Source organism: Hemitrygon akajei, chromosome 30 (assembly GCF_048418815.1).
Source record: "Hemitrygon akajei chromosome 30, sHemAka1.3, whole genome shotgun sequence".
Taxonomy (NCBI): domain Eukaryota; kingdom Metazoa; phylum Chordata; class Chondrichthyes; order Myliobatiformes; family Dasyatidae; genus Hemitrygon; species Hemitrygon akajei.
This window is the reverse complement of record NC_133153.1, coordinates 41,214,989-41,234,067: the sequence shown is the minus strand read 5'-3', so window position 1 is coordinate 41,234,067 and position 19,079 is coordinate 41,214,989. Positions and strand designations below refer to the sequence as shown.

General features: G+C 38.1%; 1 protein-coding gene across 3 annotated transcripts in view; it reads left to right on the top strand.

Annotated features, from left to right (window-relative positions):
• Window positions 1-17,767, top strand: part of golm2 (golgi membrane protein 2) — an 82,958-nt gene extending 65,191 nt beyond the window's left edge. For 2 of the 3 annotated variants that reach the window (XM_073032689.1, XM_073032687.1), the window contains 2 exons: window positions 3,181-3,348; window positions 16,152-17,767. In XM_073032689.1, coding sequence (XP_072888790.1) covers window positions 3,181-3,348; window positions 16,152-16,234 — 251 coding nt within the window. In that variant the 3' untranslated portion in view covers window positions 16,235-17,767. The remainder of the gene's footprint in view (window positions 1-3,180; window positions 3,349-16,151) is intronic. The other variant, XM_073032688.1, reaches the window with a different exon arrangement.
• The last annotated feature ends 1,312 nt before the right edge of the window (window positions 17,768-19,079 follow it).

Sequence of the window (19,079 nt, the reverse complement as noted above, 5' to 3'; positions counted from 1 at the left end):
AAACATCAATCTGTTTGAATCCATATATCAGTGGTAATATGTAGGGTCTCCTCTGGGTAAACATAATGTACGAGGCTACCAAATTATTTTCCATTATAAATGCAAATCAATTTGCCCTGGAGAATATGACCAAGAAGCAAGTACTGGATTGACAACTCAAGTTTGGTACTGAATGTCCAAGTCTTGGGAAAATCGATGAATCGAGCACACGTTTTGGCATTCTGTGTCATGAGGTTAGTAAAACAACCAGTGTTTTGTGGGGGTTAGGATTAGGTTTGTGGGTCATGTGTTATCTCTGGAGAGTGTTGTGTAAGATTGCCAAACCTGGAGGCTCCAAGAGTTGTGTATTGAGCAGCCCAGTTGGAAGATTAAATATTAGATGTTCTTAAATTTCACTGAAAATTTGTATGAAAATTCAGGCTCTTTGCTGAAGCGAAAGTGGTTGGAAAGTGGGGTGGAAGGGGGAACGACTCTTTGTGCATGGTAGAGATTGGAAGGTTTTATGATGAAACCTCCGGGCCGACACTGAACCACCTTGAGGATGGCCATTGCTAATGACACTGACTAACACGTCTCAATTTCACTGGGTTGCACATTATGAATTCTGTTTTTAATCCTTGCCATCATTATGGCTGTCATGGAATGTTGAGGAATGGAAGGAGACCATTCCACTCATTGTCCACTCTAGGCAGTAGTGTATGGGATTCTGGTTGCTTACGCATAGACCTTTTAAGTGTGAGCGGTTCAGCCTTCATCCTTTTGGCAGAGAGGTCTAGACTCTCAGCAGTGAGTCAACAATGTCTCAACTCTTGATCTGTCCCCAAACCTTTTGACATTTCTAATAGAAGGGCTCCCTGTTACAAGTATCTCTATCTTGTGCACCTAAATTGAATACCCCTAGCAGTCAACCTCCTTTGTTCCAAGGAAAACAATGCCATCTTCACATATTTCTAAATGTAACTAAAATTCTGCAGCTTTGGTGTTTGCAAATCCCCCATCCATCCTTCATTAAAACTTCCTTTATTACGGTGATCAGAACTATCTACTTCAAGATCTTTCTTCTAAACTGTTCCAGCATTATTATGTATTTCCTTGTGTTTTGTGCCCTTGCCAAATATTTCTTTGTAGTTCTAATTGAAATTTATGCTTAACTGACTTGTTCAACTGCCTTTTTGCAGCTTAATCTCTTGTTCAGTGTTAACCATTGTACCATTTTTTCTCAACTGAACCAAGCAATCTTTCTTTGAGACTCTTGTGTGTTAGAAAAGATTGAGGAATATGGAGATGATTCCTAAATGAGGACAATTCTTTCAGGCGTATGATTTCACGAACAGTAGGAGGGAGTAAGTAAGACACTTTCCATAATGAATATTTAATTTCCAATAAACAAAATATTCTAAAACTGGCTACAAGCTGAAGCATTAGTTTGAAGTGCAGATTTCATTCATTTTGAATGAATATCACCTTCATTGGGATGATTTCTTCTGATGAAATTGTCTTGCAGTTGAAATCCTGGCAAAGTCTGGCCAATAAATAGCAACTGAGCCACCATACTTAAGCCCATCACTCCTACTGGGGCCAAGATCGCTGACTGCAGCTCACTCGAGTCCTCTGTCCTGGGCTAGTTCCCAGGTGTAGCCCATTTTCAAAGATCTTTCCTCTCCTGGGGATGAATTCTTTGGAGCTTCTGTTGATGTTTTTATAGCTCTGTTTTTATGGGATGGGTTTTCTAACCTTATGCCCAACCCTCCATGGCAAAGTTGGACTACCCATAGTTGTATAAACAGTTCTCTTTGACACATTACATTTTTATTACAATCTGCTATCATTGCCCTATTGTGAATTCTAATGGCTATAATGGTTAATGCTACATAGATTTGTAGCAATCAGACCACTAGGTTCATATTTCCCCCAATTTTATCCAAATATTATTCATCTGTCATCTTCATAGTGACTGGTATACATATGTGCTCAAATTAGGGATTTGAAGCAACATTTTAATTCCTTAAAGCTTTTACTAGAAAGTTCATGCTTTTACTGGAGGCAGAGGTTTCCCAGCTTTTCAATTTCAATTTGATTTAATCTGAACTGTTCTATTTCAAAAGATGCATTAGTACTATTATTACACAATCTTGAATCTTTTGTAATAGCTTCAGCAAAAGCCTGCCTAAATTTTAAACCTAATGAGGAATGTACCTGGGTTATATATAAAAAGTTTAGGTCTGAGAATGGTCAGCACAAGGGGAAAAAGTACCTAATTTAAAATGTTTCTGATTTTTATAATGTGGGGTGAAAGTTAATACTAACTGGAACAAATATAATAGAAATATTCTGTAAACTAGGCAGCGAATGTTTTTTTATCAAAAAAAGAAAAATCTTAGGTTCCTAACCTGAGGTAAAAGCTGTTGCTATCTTGTGTTTTTAGGCCATTTTCTGTTACTTCACTTATGCTATCTAGCACATTTTTATTTCATATTAGGAACACTTTTTTCTGTAGATTTTAATTATTTCCTCCTTCCCCATTATTAAAGTTTCACACATTTGAGCCATGATAAGCCATTTTTGTTATGCCTTAATTGAACAATGTAGATGTAGAAAGCAATACTGGAAATCAGCAGATGACAGGTATCAATCTTTCTAAACGGTCAACAACGCGAAATGTTAAATTTCTCTTTCCATAGATGCTGCCCAAGCTGTTGATTGTTTCAGCATTCAATTTTTATTTCAGATTTACTTTGCTTTCTGAACACAGGTGTTCACTAAATCTAAATGGACTGTTTCTTTTAATTCCGTCTGTTTCAATTTTGCTATAAAGAGCTGGTGTTCTATTTTGATAATTCCAGATTTTAGTTTGAATTATTTTATTAAGAAAGCTGTAGAATTATATTGGGCAGCCCACATCATTGAATAGGCTGAGAGAAACAGTTTGACAACATGTTGATAATTTGAAAGGTTTCAAGGAGCTTTAACTGAGCTTGGCGTTTTAATCCATTGCTCTGTACTTATGTTTTGCATCAATTGGGAATAAAATTCAGAATTCCAAAGAGTGTGGAGATGGTCAGGTTTCTGTGGCATCCTCTTGAAATAATTATTAAAAATCCTTATTCTCCATTTACAATGTAGATTTCTGTCTTTTTCTCCCCCCTCTGCTTTCTTTCTCTTCTGACTTTGATTCCTCAGGCCAGTTCTTTGATGAAAATGAATCCCCAGCTGATCCGCAACATGACTCTAAAGTGGCGGATTATAATGGGGATGATGGTAATGTGGGTGAGTACGAGGCAGACAAGCAGGCCGAACTGGCTTACAATGAGGAAGAGGATGGTGATGGTGGGGAAGAAGACGTCCAAGGTGAGCTTGGGCCTCATTTCCTTGAAACCAAGAGCTGTGTTAAATCTAAGTGTGTTATCTGCTGAATATTTCTGTGCTCCAGCCATTAAGTTGATGAGCTTTCTCCAGGATGTACATCAGTTTTAATTAACTTTATTTACATTAGGACTACGCATATTTTAATTAACTTAAATAAATCTCTGGCTACTTTTGTAAAATAAAGCACTTGACTGGGAAATAAAGAAGTTATTCCAAATTTTGAAAGCCATCTTTTCTGCACCTTTCACTTTTGCATTTGTGTTCACCTGGTCATTCAGAGCCTCTCTCAATTCAGTTCCTCTAATCATTTTTAACTTTACATTTTGCTTTGATTTTTGCCATCTTGTTTAAGACCATTTGAAGATGCTTCAAGATTTTCAGTGCATTGAAATTTCAGATCATTTGAGACCCCAAGATGAGATGTACAAATAAGACATTTCATTCTGGCTGTATTAGTTCATTCTGTGCTTAGCACCTCTTAAGGCCACATTTAGTATGATAAAATTTTTCTTGCTTGTGGTTTATTTCTACCTAATTTGAGATTACTGAGCTTGAGGTAAAAATATTTGCCATCTCATGGACTGGGTGAATACAAAACAAAGTTTAGTTTCTTAGTTCAGTTTGTGATGCTGCAGTTTTTTTAAAAATCAAATTTTAGTTAACTTTCCCTTATTAGTTATTGACCTTATACTGTTGGTGAGTTTTGCCAGTGATGTGCATCTGTCTCTGAAACTTCTTGTTTCCCAGCCACCTTAGTCTTTGGGAAACTCTGTGCAGGGCACTTGGACTAGTTTGGGGAAGATTATCAATATTCTTATGGGCAGGTTACTACAGTTTTTGAGTGGTTTGAACTAATATGGCAGGGGGGTGGGAACCAGTATGATAGAGCTGAGAATGAGCCAGCAGGTTTACTAGTAGATGGGTGTAACATGAATGTAAGGAAGGACAAGCCAATGATTGGGTACAACTGCAGACAAAGCAGAGAGTTAAATTGTACCACAGAGACAAAATTCAAAAGGACAAAGAATGCAGGACTGAAGGTGCTGTATTCAAATGTGCGTAGCATTCGGAATAAGGTGGATGAACTTGTGGCGCAATTAGAGATTGGGCAGTATGATGTGGGCATCACTGAGTCATTATTGAAAAAAGGCCATAGTTGGGAGCTTAACATCAAAGGATATGCTTTACATGCTTTACTAAAGGACAGGCAAGGAGGGATAGGCGGTGGTTTGGCTCTGTTGGTAAGAGATGGAAGACGGTAATATGACATTGTAATTGGGGACTTCAATATGCAAGAGGATTGGGAAAGTCAGGTTGGTGTCAGATTGCAAGAGAGGGAATTTGTTGAATGCCTATGAGATGGCTTTTTAGAGCAGCTTGTGCTTGAGCCTACTCAGGGAAAGGCCATCTTAGATTGGGTGATCTTATTAGGAAGCTTAATGTAAAGGAACCCTTAGTAGACAGTGATCATAATCTGATTGAATTCATACTGCAATTTGAGAGGGAGAAGCACAAGTCACATGTATCAGTATCGCAATGGAATAAAGAGAATTATAAGCATGAGAAAAGGAGCTTGCCCAGGTGGATTGGAGATGGATACTGGCGGGGATGATGGTAGAGAAGAGGTGGGTGAAGTTTCTGGGAACAGCTCACAAGGCACAGAGTAGATACATCCCACAGAATTGTTCTCAAATGGCAAGGGTAGGCAACCATGTTTGACAAGGGAAGTTAAGGACTGCATAGAGCCAAGGAAAAAGCATGAAAGGTAGTAAAAGAGAGTGCGAAGTAGGATGATCGGGAAGCTTTTAAAATCCAACAAAAAGCAACTATGAAAGCTATAAGAAAGGAAAAGATGAAATGAGGCAAACCATCTTATAGTCTAAGACAGGATACTAAAAGCTTTTCCAGTTATATAGAGTAAAAGGGAGGTGAGAGTTGATATTGGACCACTGGAAAATGATGCTGGTGAGATAGTAATGGGAGACAAAGAAATGGCAGATGTACTTAATGAGTACTTTGCTTAAGTCTTCACTGTGGAAGACACTAGCAGTGTACCAGAGGTCTGAGTGTCAGGGAGCAGGAGTGAGTACCATTACTATTTCAAAGGAAAATGTACTATTATAAAGGAGAAGGTCTTAAGGTGGATAAATCACCTGGACCAGATGGACAACATCCCAGAGTTCTGAAAGCGGTTGCTGAAGAAGTAACGGATGCATTGGTCATTATCTTTCAAGAGTCACTGGAAAATTGTAAATGTCACTCCACTCTTTAAGAAGGAAGGCAAAAGAAAGGAAATTGTACTCCAGTTAGCCTAACCTCAGTGGTTGGGAAAATATTGGAGTCTATTATTAAAGATGAGCTTTCAAAGTATTTGGAGACTAATGATAAAATAAGTCAAAGTTAGCATGGTTTCTGTAAAGGGAAATCTTGCCTGAAAAAGTCTGTTAGAGGTCTTCGAGGAAGTAACAAGCAGGGTAGACAAAAGATATCCTTTACTTGGATTTTCAGAAAGCGTTTGATAAGATGCCGCAAATAATGCTCCTTAAGATAAAACTCTATTGCGTTACAGGAGAAGATACTGGCATGGATTGAGGAATGGCTGACGGACAGGAGGCAGCGAATGGAATAAAAGGGGGCTTTTCTGGTTGGCTGCCAGTGTGTAGTGGTGTTCCTCAGGGGTCAGTATTGGGACCTCTACATTTCACATTGTCAATTATTTGGATAATGGAATTGATGGTGTTGTGGCAAAGTTTGCTGATGATACAAAGATAGGTGGAGGGGTAGGTAGGTAGTGCTGAGGAAGCAATGAGATTGCAGCAGGAGTTGGATAAATTGGAAGAATGGACAAAAAAATTGGCAGATGGAATACAGTGTTGGGAAATGTATGATGATGCGTTTTGGTAAAAGGAAAATAGTGCAGACTATTATCTAAATGGGGAGAAGGTTCAAACAGCAGAGGTGTTAGAGGGACTTGGGACTTCGTGCAAGACTCCCAGAAGGTTAATTTACAGGTTGAGTCTGTGGTAAACAAGAGAAAATCTGCAGATGCTGGAAATGAAAGCAGTGCACAAAATGCTGGAGGAACTCAGTAGGCCAGACAGCATCGGTTGGGGGGTGGGGGGGAAAGTACAGTCAATGTTCAGCTGAAGGGTCTCAGCCCGAAACGTGGACTGTACTTTTTTCCATAGATGCATGTAGTCTGGCCTGCTGAGGTCCTCCATCATTTTGTGAGAGTCTGTGGTAAAAATGCAAATGCAACGTTGGCATTTATTTCAAGGAGAATAGAATATAAAAGCAGAGAGATAATGCTGAGCATTTGTAAGACATTAGTCAGGCCGCACTTGGAATATTGTCAACAGTTTTGTGCCCCAAATCTCAGAAAGGATGTGTTGTCATTGGAGAGAGTCCAGAGAAGGTACGCGAGGATAGTTCTGGGAATGAAGGGGTTAACATGTGAGGAACGTTTGGCACCTTTGGCCCTGTACTCACTGGAATTTAGAAGAATGTTGGGGGGGGGGGGGGGGGGGAGGGATCTCATTGAAACCTACCGAATGTTGAAAGGACTAGATAGAGTAAATGGTGGAGATGTTTCCTATGGTGAGGGTATGCAAAACTCGAGGGCAAAGCCTCAAAGTTGAGGAGTGACCTTTTAGAACAGGGGTAAGAAGGAATCTTTTTAGTCAGAGTAGTGAATCTGTGGAATGCTCTGCCACATACTGCGGTGGAAGCCAAGTCCGTGGGTATATTTAAGGTGGAGTTGATAATTTCCTGATCGGTCAGAGCATCAAAGGATATGGCAAGAAGGCAGGTGTATGGGGTTGAGTGGGTTCCGGAATCAGCCATGATGGAATGGTGGAACAGACTCTTGTGTTGAATGGCCTAGTTCTGCTCCTATATCTTGTGGTCTAACATTTTAATTTGAGAATGCATCATTTAATTAAACAATTATCTTGTGCAACATTGGGAACTGCACCTGGTCGTATTCAAGACGGGAGTCTTTTCTAATTTAAATAAATTTAATAAAGCAAGCAACAGTATAGCACTGGACAGGACATTCACTTCTTGATGTTGTGCTGATCTTGATATTTATGCCTGATGTTTTGGAAAACTAATCAAAACTACCCTACAACTTTATAACTTATCGGAGTTGAAAAGAACAGCTTTAAATTATTTGAATAGGATTGCAATTTTAGTTTATTAATTTTACTTGAACTACATAAACTAAATCTACAAACTGGCAGGAGTTTTGTGTGCCATGGAAAGACATAACCTTTTCAATTTCTGTTACAGGAGACTGAGCTGGTTGTAGTGGTGGAAAAGTAGCAATGAATTGGCATAGAACTGCACACTGCTCAAGTATAAAGCACCTGTTTTCCCCTCTCCCAGTGACCAACATTTCTATGTGATTGTTTGAGGAGACTGAGTAAAAGTTGATCAGCCCCTTCCAGACTGACTGGAAGGGTTATGTGGGGCTTCTCTTGTACCATTTAATCAGTTTAAGGCCAATTCCCTGCCAAATGTGTCACTGTCTGCTCATCACTATCTCAACCAAATAAATGATTAAAAGGAACTTTAGAAATGAGTATAAAATCAATTAAATACACTCTCAAATAGTTGAAGTACCTAAATACAATCTATCGTAAATTGACAGCATTCTAAACCAATTTGGAAGTGTAGCGAATGAATAATGATCTTTACGAAGTAAATCTTCATGCAGATAACACATTTAGATTTAGTTTCAGTTTTGTCTGCATGTTACCATCTGCTTCTCTGCTTTGGTCAGTTTGCCTGCTGATAACTACATGCAAACCCCAACCCCTCCAATGCATTGGCATCATTTTCTTTTCAACATAAACTACTGATAGACATAGAGGTTTATCTAGTTTCAATGTGATATGCACACTGCTTTCATGTTTGTCACTTCTCATTTTGAATGAAATTTTGTTTTTGCATCTTGATAGTTTAATCATTGATTTGTGTGGTTTTGTCTTGCGATTTATTGTGCTGTACAGTTAAGTATCAACTGAATATTAGAACTGGTGGAAAGAATGAAGAGTCAGGCTGCATTTAATCTAATTTTGGCTTTTAGTTCATTGTATTTAAATTTACCTTAAAATGTTTTCTCCATTTTATTTTTTATCTTGGTAAATAGCATTGCACCAAATGAGTTAATATTTATTGTAAAGCTAAAGTTTTAATTATGGTTGTCATTTGTTTGCAATCAACAATGCTTTCCTGAAACTTGATATTTTATTACTTGTACACATTTATTAAACCACAGAATTTGGTTGCAATCTTCTGTTGCTGCAAGAGTGTGCATAATTAAGCTGACACTAATCTGCATATGCACTGATTTCATTAGGCATCTAACATGTTATTTACAAGGGGTGCTGAAAATGGGTTAATGACTATATTACTAGGTGCAATAGTTTCTTGCTCAGCATAATGTGTTGCATGAGTTTTCCTATTTAGTGCCTGAGATATTCACTTGGTGTTTTACTAGTATCTGTTTCGTGTGCTTGAATGAGAAGTATATTTGCTGTAGATTGATAGTGATTATTGTCCTGAAATTACTGCATTTTAAACTGGATTCAATTGACTTTACCCTCTCATTCCAATTAGTTTTAAATGCTGATAAAACACAGTACCACCACATTCATTAGTTTTGTTTAGATTGTCATAGATTCCTATCCAAAGAAAGTCAGGAAAAGGTGGCAGAAGAGCATGGAGTTCAGGCAGGGGAAATGGGGACATGAAGGTTCTAGGACTGATCATTTAGAACAAGAAATAGTAAATGTGCCACAGGATTCATAACAAAATGGAGTTAGGAAATTAAAAGGAGGAGGATCTAAAGGAACTTCAGAACTTAAAGGCTGTTAAAGCTTGATCTTTCCCTTGGAGTAAGGGGAGACATTTGTTGAAACTCAAAACATTGAAGGATATTGTGGAACTGCAGACTAGGGCAGCTTTGAGATGGTGAATTGGTATTCTGGAAAGATCAGCCCATGTCTTAAGTCTCAGGATATGTTGAGAACATACAAAAGCCTAAAGCACTTTCCACCATGGTCAAGGGCAATGTCTATCTTGCTATAACACTATTGAATGATAAGATGGACCCTGACCTCAAATTACCTTGTTACAACCTTGCACCTTCCTGACTACTTGCACTACTTCCTCTGTGCTGTAACACTTCATTCTGCATTCTGTTATTATTTTATACTATTTTGATGCACCATTGTAATGAATTGACCTACATGGATGATATACAAGAAATTTTTTTGCTGTACCCTGGTACATGTGACAATAATAAAGCAATTTACCAATGTAGCAACTTGAAATGTTGGATAGCTTAAATACCTGTGATTGGGGATGGATCTGAACAATGAAGAGGGTGGATTTTCAGCCTGAATTCTCATGGAATTACTTCATGCCTGAAGAAACCTATTTTGTTCTCTTCCCCATCACTTGCCAAGTTGTGGAGAAAAATGTGACTCTAATATTCCTGCTGAGGATCTAGACAACAATTCTTGCCTGTCCAACATGTTGGTAACAGCTGCTTTCTGATGTAATGTTCACTAACCAGACACAGTCATTCTTGATATTCACATTATGTGCATCATCCATTTTCATGATCCATTTTTTGAAGGTGGGAAGACAGGTTTCTACATTGCTTGAACTACATATACATAGGAAAGACCTTCATACTCAACCAGAGAGGTTGGTGTTAACAAAGCTGGATAGAAGGATGATTTTTCCCACCTGTCTTGATCTAAAGTGCCAGATCTTGTTTGGGAGGAGACTTTGTATGGAACAGTATGTCCAATTTCAATAGTGCCTTTCATGGTTCTTTCAGATGATCTCAAAACATTTTTAGCTAATCTAATTCAGTTTTATTTAACTGATTGAGACGCAGCTTGGATTAGACTCCCCCAATGCTTCGAGCTGTGCTGCCCAGCAATCTCTGATTTAACCCGAGCCTAATCACGGGACAATTTACAATGATCAATTAACCTACCAACCGGTGTGTCTTTGGACTGAGGTGACTGTGGAGAATCTGGTGGAAACCCTCATGGCCATGGGGAGAAACATAGAAATTGCTTAGTGGTTGGAATTGAACCCTGGTTGCCAGTACTGTAAAGCATTGTGAAGCTCTGTTACCATGCCTCCCTAATATAGGAATTGTTTCTTTGAAAAGAAAGGGAGGCACATGTCTACATCTGGGAGAGAGTGGTTTGTGCTTCAGATTTTTTCTAATTTAAATTTATATTTGGCATGGATGTGAAGTTGAGGCCACGTGGCAGAATTTGTAGGTCAAGTGTTGCAAGAAATGTAGCAAGCCATAGCCAAGTGGGGAAATTTGGAGAGATTTTCCTTCCAGCTGATCAATGAAGATCAGAAAGAAGATGCTTGCATGAGCCTGAAATTTTTTGGAGACAATTTGGGCTGATTGATCTGTTTGTATTGATGTTGAGCAGAAGAGGGGAAGCATTTTGCAGCATCATCTGTATTGCCATTATTGCCTTTGCCATAACCGCAAATGTATTGGTGAAGCATTTGAGAGAAACAACAGCTTGTTGATAGAAGAATGAAACAGTGCAGTACAGGAGGCCATTCAGCACACTGAATAGTGAAAGAATTTTTAGTAGCTGAATCTGGATTGTACCATGCCAGTGTTTAAACTTGTTTACTGAATTATTACATTGGGCCAGGCCAGTAAAACCCCATACATTCTCAGTGTATTAAAAACTGATGAAAAACTTGAGTGAAGTGTAATGAAATTGGAAGATTATAGTACTTTGGTCATTTTAATTTCACACCATGTATATTGCTCAATGCAAGTTAATGTTGTGCAATATCATGTTTAATTTGCCAGAGTTCTTTAAAAAATGTGACCAGTGGAATAATGAGAAACCATGGGTGAGGTTTATTTGGATTTTTGAAAGGCATTCAATAACGTCCCACATGGGAGTTTGGTCAACAAGGTTAGAACACAATTCAGGGAGCAACAATTTGTTGGAGGAACTCAACAAGTCAAATAGCATCTGTGGGAGAAAAGGAGTCATCATTGTTTCAGATCAAAACTCTAAATCCACAGAGGCTGCCTGACCTCAAGTTCTTCCACGTTCCTGTATCCGCTGTCCCTTGTGCCTTCACAATTGAGGGTAATATATGAACATGGATTAACAACTGGTTATTTGGTAGAAAAGAGAGTGAATAAATGGATCTGGCTCAGTCTGAAAATCTGTGATTAGTTGGATACTGCAGGAGCAGCCCAGCTATTCACAATCTGTATTAGTAATCTGGCTGAAGAGACCTGAAATTCAAAGTAAATTTATTATCAAAGTACACATATGTCACCATATAAACCCTGAGATTCATTTCCTTGCGGACATGCTCAGTAAATCTGTAATAGAATAATAACCATAACAGAACAAATGGAAGTCTTTCCAAGTTTTCTATGATTTTTTTTTAAAACTACCTGGGATGTGAATAGGAGGAAATTGTAAAGCAGCCTACAGAAAAAGAGAAGTTAAATTGGCAAGAACAAAACAGATGATAAAGATAAATATTAGTTCTGTCACATGTACATCAAAACATGCAGTGAAATGCATCGTTTGTATCAATGACCAACAGTCTGAGGATATGGTGGGGCAGCCCGCAGGTGTCGTCATGCTTCCAGTACCAACATAGTATGCCCACAACTCACTAGCCCTAACCTGTACATCTTTGGAATGTTGGTGGAACCTATGCAGTCACAGGGAGAACTTATAAACTACTTACAAATCTTAAAACTTTGTAGCGAAGGTTTCAGCTGGTGAGAGTGGATAAGATCAGTCAGTGTGTTAATGAGACACTGAATACTAACAGGCATGTGCAGTAAGTAGTGATAGGGAAACCATCTAGATTGTTTTGTCTTTCTCAGTGTAGTATAATATAATAAGTATTTGGATAAACATGGATAGTCAGCATGGGTTCGTGTCTAACCAATCTTACAGTTTTTTTGAAGAAGTTACCAGGAAAATGGTTGAAGGCAAGGCAGTGGATGTTGTCTATATTGTCTGTAGTAAGGGATTTGACAAGGTCCAGCATGGGAGGCAGATCAAGAAGGTTCAGTTGCTTGGCATTCATGATGAGGTAGTAAACTGGATTAGACATTGGCTTTGTGGGAGAAGCCAGGGACTGGTAGTAGAGGATTGCCTCTCTGACTGGAGGCCTGTGACCAATGGTGCATTGCAGGGATCAGTGCTGGGTCCTTTGTAGTTTGTCATCTGTATCAATGATCCAGATAATGTGGTTAACTGGATTGGCAAATTTGCAGATGACTCCAAGACTGGGGGTGTAGTGGACAGTGAGGAAAGCTATCATGGCTTGCAGAAGGATTTGCATCAGTTGGAAAAATGGTAGATGGAATTTAAAGCAGACAAGTCCAAAGTTTTGCACTTCGGTAGACCGACCAGGATAGATCTTACACTGTGAACGGGAGGGCAGTAAGGACTGTGGTAGAACAAAGACATCTGGGAATACAGGTCCATAATTTGTTGAAAATGGTGTCACAGGTAGATAGGGTCATAAAGAAATCTTTTGACACATTGGCCTTCATAATTCAATGTATTGAGTACAGGAGATGGGATGTTATGTTGAAGTTGTATAAGATGTTGGTGAGCCTAATTTGGAGTATTGTGTGCAGTTTTGGTCACCTACCTACAGGAAAGTGTAAACAAGATTGAAAGAGTACAGAGAAAATTTACAAGGATGTTGCCGGTTCTGGAGGACCTACGTTATAAGGGAATATTGAATAGATTAGGACTGTATTCTTTAGAACATAGAAGATTGGGAAGAGATTTGATAGATGTATGCTAAATTATGAGGATTATAGATAGGGTAAATGCAACCGGGCTTTTTCCACTGAGGGTGTGTGAGACTACAACCAGAGGTCATGGGTTATGGGTGAAAAGTTTAAGAGGAACTTGAGGGGAAACTTCACTCAGTATCATGAGTGTGTAGAATCAGCTGCCAGGACAAGGGGTGCATGTGAGCTCAATTTTTCTGTTTAAGAGAAGTTTGGATAGGTACATGGATAGTTGAGAGTTGGAGGACTATGGTTCTGGAGCAGGTTGATGGGAATAGGCAGTTTAAATGGTTTCAGCATAGACTAGATAGGCCGAAGGGCCTGTTTCTGTGCTGTATTTTATGACTCAAGCAGATTTGAATACAGGAGTAATATTTTACTGCAATTGTATAGTTTTGGTACAATGAAATACTGTGTACAGTTTTGGTCTTACTAAAATACTTAAAATAGTGTGTATGCAGCAACGCTTTACAGGACTTCTCGGGATGAGGGAAGAGGTTGAGCAAACTAACTCTACAGAAATTAGAAAAACGAGTTCTCATTGAAACTTTCAACATTCTCAGTTACAATCTCAGAATGAAGGGGCAGGCCATTTGGGATTAAGAATTTTCTTTTGATACAGGGTGAAGGAGGTTTGGAATTTTCCGTCTTTAGGGTTGTGAAGGTTCAGTCACTGAGCAAAATTTCAACTGGAAATCATTAGAGGACAGTTCAGGAAAATGACATGGAGGTAGAAGATCAATTATGATTTTTGAATGGTGGAGCAGCCTCGAAGGACCAAATGACTTTTTTTGTTTGCTTTGTTGAATGTAAATGTCGATTTTTATTCTACCCCTAGGGAATAATCTTAAACCTCTGTTTTTGGAACAGACAAAATGAAGTGTAAAAATATACAGGTTATGCTCATTTAGTCTGTAAAGTATTGACCTCTTCGTCTCCATAAAGTGTAGCAGCCTAGAAATCTAGGGATTACCAATGGAAAGTACAACTTTTGGAACGTAATTGTATTCAAAAGGTATTGTTTCTTACTGTAATAAGTTGTCTTGCATACTTTCCAAAACACTTGGAGCAAGTCTCTGTTTCGAACTGCCAAAACATACACATACATGAAAACAGAAGTAATCCATGCAGCGCTTGAGTCAGATTCATACAGTTAATGTATGGCAGATCCTAATTCCTCAGCATCCATAGATGTACTCATTTGAATATCCATTGTCTATTGGGGTACAGAATAGCAAAAATTTACAACCATTGTCTGTGATAATTTCTGTTCATCTACAATTCGATATGGACAACACTTTATTGTGAGATTTCACCACCTCGTTCCAGGCTTTGCAATCTAGAGACTCTCCTTCCAGCATCCATCCCATGAATCCCTACCATAACCTTGCATTTCAATGTTTTGAGGAAAATCCTGTTATTTGGGTATGAATGTATATGCAGCACCACTTCTAAGCACACTGCACAGAGCCTAAAACTGCACAGGTATTCCAGATAGGCCATTTATAATTTCAGAACTCTGCAATAAAGCCAACATCATTATACTTTCTAATGACGATACTTGCATGTTAACTCATACATTAAGATCCCACTGCCCATCAGCACTTGTTTTTATTTTCCTATCCAAGCTGACAACTCTGCTTCTTCCCATAGTCCATCTGCCAACTTGAAACTCAGTCATTCACCTTTGTAGACTCTATATCTTTCTAACTTATTTTTGTATCTTCGGCAAACTTGGATACGTCTTTAATCTGTTACTGTAATCTGGTAAGAAACTGAAGACTCTGTGCTAATTCTTGTGTTAGTTATAGCCCACATATTTGGAAAAAATCATTTATTTCTATTTTGCTTTAACTTTCAACCAATTATCTGTCTCCTCTAATATATTCAGTGCCCTTAGTTTGTGTGATAGTGTTTGAAACCCTATCAAAGGCTGTTTGAAAACATGCCTCTTTTCACTTGCTAAGGATATTCTGGATCTAATATGTCATGCCCAGCAAGAAGACTGTGAACTTGCCCATCTTTCATTGACCTAAATGTTCAAAGTAAATTTTATTTTCAAAGTACAACATATTATCTTGAGATTCATTTTCTTGTGGGTAATCACAATAGAAATGGGTGCCATGGTAGCATAGCAATTAGCACGACGCTATTACAGCTTGGGGCATTTTGCAGTTTAATTCCGGCGCCTTTCTATAAGGAGTCCCTGTATGCCCTCCCCATAGAATGCATGGGTTTTCTCTGGGTGCTCTGGTTTCCTCCCACAGTCCAAAGACGTCCTGGGTAAGTTAATTGGTCGTTATAAATTATCCTGTGATTAAAGTTAGGGTTAATCAAGGTTGTGGAGTTGTTGGGATGGCACAGCTTGTTGGGCCAGAAGGCCCTACTCCATACTGCATTGCTCTAAGTTTTTAAACTTATTGGGAAAAACTACATACAAAGACACACAAACAACCAATGTGCAAAATATTATAATCAGTAATAAATATTGAGAACATGAGTTGCAGTCATTGAAAGTGAGTCATAAGTTGTGGAATCAGTCAGTATATAGTTCATATACATTAGCTTCCATGTTCAGTCTGAGGAAGGAGAGACATTGCAGGATAGTCTGCAAGTTTATGATCCATCATCCTCACGGGAATGCAGGCTTGAGTGCATGTGTGAACATTGGGTTAAAGACTAAATTTTGCTTTGTTTCCTCATCGTCAACTGTCATTGCAAATACTTGTTTTTTTATCATGACTCAATGGCCACTTACTAAGCCATAAGTTATTAGTGATAAGAAAGGTTACCAAATTCTAATGGTTTAAACAAAATAAATTAGTTGTTGATATTGTGGAACAACTTTCAATGTATCTTATAAATCTATCAATTAACTCAGCAGTATTTCTGAAGTTACATTTCTAATGTTGTTGATTTTCATTTCCAATGGCAGACGAGGAGGAACAAGACCTTCCAGAGGCTGTGAACAATCCCGCTGTATATGAAAAGCGGCGCTTTGCAGAAAATGGTTTGTAACTATCTGATACCAGAGTGAGCCTGAGTTTTAATGGGCCCTGGAAGGAATCCTGATTAGAATACTTAATGCAATAATGCAAAATCATTGTATGGTGTGCCCTGGCCTTTTTACAAGTGCATTACTTGATAAAACTTGAACTTGTATCGATCGATATGTTGGATGAAATAGGAAGAGATTCAGACTAGTATTTCTTAAAGTTGAAATGCAACTTGTTTAGATTACTTTTATTATTTCAAACGTTCTGGGGAGGGGTGGGGAAGTTTCGTTTACCTCTGTACATTTTTTGTATATTTTGTACTTTTGAAGATTTTATGAACAAAATTTAGTTATTTTGAATGGTTGAGTTCACTAAATCAATACACAAAATCGGCAACTTAACTGAATCAGCAGTAATCTGCTATTTTCCAGTTAATCAAAGTAACATTGGAAAAATTGTCTGTTTGAAATCTACTCTATTAAAAAGATAACTGCAGCTAAATAATCATTTTGCCTTGTACAGCTGATTATCAGATTTAGTATTGCCTTGTTCTGTGAAAGCAGTGAATATTGTCTTGGTTCTATGGAAGAAGTGATGAGAATCTATTGAATTCATTCTGAAGTTTTAACAAACAAGGTGAATATATACAGTAGATATATTTAGTAATTTATAATGGAGCAAATGAAATTAACCGAACTGTCTTCAACAGTAGTATTGTTTGGGTATTGATTTCTGCGTGCATTCCTTTTGTTGCTTCCAACGACTTGTGTACTGCAATGTAAATAAATTCCAGGGAGAGTCATGAAACCTGGACAGTGCTACCTGCAGTTGGGTATAGTGCTGGCAGTTTGCTGAACCTGGGAGCTGCAATGCATTGGAACTCTATAGCAGATAACGGACCATCATCCATCGTGAAAACACTGGTACAGAATGACATGCACGTCAGTTGATATTGTTGCTTGGTGGACGGAGAACTATGGGCATTTTAAAAAGGATTAAATGATGGACGTTGCTGAAATGAGCTGTCACATCTGCAGCACTTAATAAAATACAAACCAAACACTACATGGTGTTTTGGGTATGGTCTTTGTTCTTCCTAGAAACGGTTAGCCAATCTTGTTGGAATGAACACTGCAGTGGCGTTCATCTTCTATATATAATGGCAGTAAAATGTTGCACTGGCTCTTTTTAAAATGTGTGGTTTTTATAAATTGTTTAAATGTATAACCCTCTAATCTACTGTTGAAACATGTCAGAAAAAGCAAATGTATTACTGCAATATCAGATCTTGTTTAGAGTTGGAATGTTAAATATTAGGTAAGATTTGATTGTAAAGTTTATACTTCAGGAAGATGGATAAGAGCAAAAATTTGGATTTTAGAAATATCAAATCTTAGCATAAATTGTTTTTAAAAAAAATTCATTTCAATCTTTATGAATGTTCTAACTTTAAATGGGGTGAGGTAGTCTTCAATAGATTCTGTGAAATGTGGGATCCCTCAACATATTGAGTGGATTTGGAACACTGTTTTAAATAAATTATTAACAAAAACAAGTGAATTTTACAACTCATTTTTGACAGAACTCCTGAGTTTCTTCATTTCAAGTTCACTTCAACTTGATTCCTGATATTTAATCTGTAACAATCACATGTAGTCAGGAATCAGCGTGGTTCGCTCTCTACACTGGTTTATTTTTTAAAAGAGCAGGCGAGGGTTGATTCCTTTCCCAGGTGGAATGTATTGGGTTTTGTGCTTCTGAGATGTTACACCATGTTGTGAAGCTTTAAAACACGTGCATGGTTCCTGTTCCTCTAACTTGTTTACAAAACTTTGAATAAACTGTTTCTTCCAGTTAATGTGGAAAATATTTGTGAAATACCATTAATTTAAACAAAATTTGGATTAACTGCAGGGTTATGGAGGAGGAGAGGTATACTTCATTTCTAGAATATTCTCAATAGTTTAAGAACTTGGCTCAGACTTTTTATCTGCCTCATTTGTGGATGGCAAGTTGGAGAGGAACATGGGTCAGTGGGAAAATGGATGACGGTGAGGATGTGTCAAATTTGTGGCTCAAGAAATGAGGAAACGTGAACTTATCCATACTACTTTATTCCTGGCATTGAACTTCAAGTCACAAGGATGAAGAGCCAAATCCAGCTCTGGGAATGAAGTGAAACTATTAGTTGCTGCAGAGGTCTGTTTAAAATGAAAGAGGTAGATCATAATTCTATATGGGGGGAGGAATTTAAATATAAACCACTACAGGGTGGTTTAGGGAAATAACCTTACAATCTCAATACAAGGTACTCTCCAGGAGCTGGAACTTGTGCATATTTGTGTAAGACTGCAGAGAGCTTCATTCTCTATTCTGCTGCCTTACAAAGCCTGGGAATAGTGAAATGTGACACCAAGGTGTGTCCTGTTGTTACCCAGACTCTAAAGATAGTCTTTCTATTGTTTTCCAATATGTTGCTGTTGGAAAATTCTGAAGTTTCTCAAAGTACATTCCCACTTGAGATTTCTTTGCTTTTCCCAACAAATGTCTAACAATCTTACTACCCTCCAAACCCCCCTTATTGATTTCTCAAGCATGATTTTTGATCTAATTTATTCAAAAGCCCATTGTGCTGTTGTATAGTGATCCTGTGTTGTATGTCTGTGATCAAAACTGCCAGAAGCAACTTCTGGCATAACTCAAATTCTCTTCCAACAAAATTATAAGCTGCTCTATTTCAAATGCGTAATGTTAATGGGAGAGGCCCAAAGGCTAAAATGTTTGCTTCTGACTAGTTAAAATTTTCATTGAGGATTCTAAAGAAGTTATTTCGCAGGGAAAGCTTAGATTCCTGGGGCCAAAATTTT